General features: G+C 38.2%; 1 protein-coding gene across 1 annotated transcript in view; it reads left to right on the top strand.

Moving 5' to 3' along the window:
• Window positions 1-2353, top strand: part of LOC102010872 (zinc finger protein 14-like) — an 18123-nt gene extending 15770 nt beyond the window's left edge. Inside the window, exon 5 of the mRNA XM_005397067.2 lies at window positions 1-2353. This exon is cut by the window's left edge and continues 9 nt beyond it. Coding sequence (XP_005397124.1) covers window positions 1-2007 — 2007 coding nt within the window. The 3' untranslated portion in view covers window positions 2008-2353.
• Window positions 2354-2722: the final 369 nt, after the last annotated feature.

The following is a 2722-nucleotide window of genomic DNA, read 5'->3' as shown; positions in this document are numbered from 1 at the left end:
GCATTTAGTACACACAGTTATTGCCAAATACATGAAAGAGCTCACATTGGGGAGAAACCCTATGTGTGTAAACAATGTGGGAAAGCATTTAGTACGCGCAGTCACTGCCAGGTACATAAAAGAACTCACACTGGGGAGAAACCCTTTGTATGTAAGCAATGTGGTAAAGCTTTCAGCACACGTTATGATTGCCAAAGACATGAAGTAAGTCACACAGGGGAGAAACCCTATGTATGTAAGCAATGTGGGAAAGCATTCAGTACACGGAGTTATTGTCAAGTACATGAAAGAACTCACACAGGGGAGAAACCCTATGTATGTAAGCAATGTGGAAAAGCATTCAGTACACGCAGTCATTGCCAGGTACATGAAAGAACTCACACTGGGGAGAAGCCCTATGTGTGCAAGCAGTGTGGGAAGGCTTTCAGCACACGTTCTGATTGTCAAGTACATGAAAGAACTCATACTGGAGAGAGACCCTATGTATGCATACAGTGTGGGAAAGCATTTAGTACACACAGTTATTGTCAAATACATGAAAGAATGCACAATGGGGAGAAACCTTATGTGTGTAAACAATGTGGGAAAGCATTCAAAACACGCAGTCACTGTCAAGTACATGAAAGAACTCATACTGAGGAGAAACCCTATATATGCAAGCAATGTGGAAAAGCGTTCAGTACACGCCGTTATTGTAAAATACATGAAAGAACCCACACTGGGGAGGCACGCTATATATGTAAGCATTGTACAAAAGCTTTTAGAACACACTGTGACTGCCAAAGACATGAAAGAATTCACACTGGGGAGAAACCCTATATATGTAAGCAATGTGGGAAAGCATTCAGAACACGCAATAATTGTCAAGTACATGAAAGAACTCACACTGGTGAGAAACCCTATGTATGTAAACAATGTGGAAAAGCTTTCAGCACACATAGTCATTGTCAAAGACATGAAAGAACTCACACTGGTGAGAAACCCTTTGTTTGTAAACAATGTGGGAAAGCTTTTAGCACACGTGGTGATTATCAAAAACATGAAAGAACTCACACTGGTGAGAAACCCTATGTATGTAACCAATGTGGGAAAGCTTTCAGCACACGGGGTTATTGTAAAAAGCATGAAAGAAATCATACTGGTGAGAACCCTTTTGTATGTAAGCAATGTGGTAAAGCTTTCAGCACACATTATGACTGTCAAAGACATGAAACAAGTCACACAAGGGAGAAACCCTATGTATGTAAGCACTGTGGGAAGGCATTCAGTACACGTAGTTATTGTCAAGTACATGAAAGAACTCACACTGGGGAGAAACCCTATGTATGTAAGCAATGTGGAAAAGCATTCAGTACACGTAGTCATTGCCAAGTACATGAAAGAATTCACACTGGAGAGAAACCCTATGTTTGCAAGCAGTGTGGGAAGGCTTTCAGCACACGTTCTGATTGTCAAGTACATGAAAGAACTCACACTGGAGAGAAACCCTATGTATGCAAGCAGTGTGGGAAAGCATTTAGTACACACAGTTATTGTCAAATACATGAAAGAACACACACTGGGGAGAAACCCTATGTGTGTAAACAGTGTGGGAAAGCATTCAGTACACGCAGTTATTGTAAAGTACATGAAAGAACTCACACTGGAGAGAAACCCTATGTATGTAAACAATGTGGGAAAGCATTCAGTACACACACTTACTGTCAAATACATGAAAGCAGTCACACAGGGGAGAAACCATATGTATGTAAGCAATGTGGAAAAGGATTGGCTAGTAAGTTCTCCCTTTGTAGACATAAAAGAAATCACACTGGGGAGAAACCTTATGTATGTAAGCAATGTGGAAAAGCATTCATGACACATAGTAACTGTCAAGTACATGAAAGAACTCACACCGGGGAGAAACCATATACATGTAAACAATGTGGGAAAGCTTTTAACACAAATGGTGATCGTCGAAAACATGAAAAGACTCACACTGGGGACAAACTTTATATATGTAAGTAATGTGGGAAAGCTTCACACAATAATTGACAAAGACATGAAAAAATTCACATGGGGGATAAACCCTTTGTATTTAAAACAATGTGGGCAAGCTTTCACTACATATAGTCAAATAGATGAAAAAACTCATACGGGGGAGAAATCCTGTGTAAGCAAAGGATTTGCTACTATAGCTTCACTTTGTAGACAAAAGAATTCTCACTGGAGAGAAATCCTAGGTATGTAGGATTTGTGGAAAAGCATTCAGTACATGCTTTCAGTATACACACATATTGTCAAATACACAAAAGAAGTTGCACTAGGGAGAAACTTTACACAGGGAAGCTTATTTTGCAACTTCATTTGTTTTTGGTACTGGGAATCAAACTCAGGACCTTGCATTTGCTATCCAGGCACTTATGCCACTGAGCTATATCCCTGGCCCTGTAAGCCTATTTTGAAAATATGGTAAAAATTTCTCATGCAGTAGAGACCTGAAGTTTGTTGTCAATATTTCTTAATAAATTTTCCAGAAATATAATCCCAGGTAGAGGTATTTGAAAGTATATTCATTGTGTGTTTTTCAATAAATCACTTATGAATATCTAGATTATGTATCTGTAGTGTTTAATATAAAAATATTGAGTTGACATAATTATATATTTTTGTGTCATTTTAAGTCATTTAATTTATCATGTAAATGTATAAATTAAATGTATTTTTTACTTTCAAGTACAGT

This window comes from Chinchilla lanigera, unplaced genomic scaffold (genome assembly GCF_000276665.1).
Source record: "Chinchilla lanigera isolate Chin_1 unplaced genomic scaffold, ChiLan1.0 scaffold00056, whole genome shotgun sequence".
NCBI lineage: Eukaryota > Metazoa > Chordata > Mammalia > Rodentia > Chinchillidae > Chinchilla > Chinchilla lanigera.
This window is presented reverse-complemented; position numbering and strand designations above follow the sequence as displayed.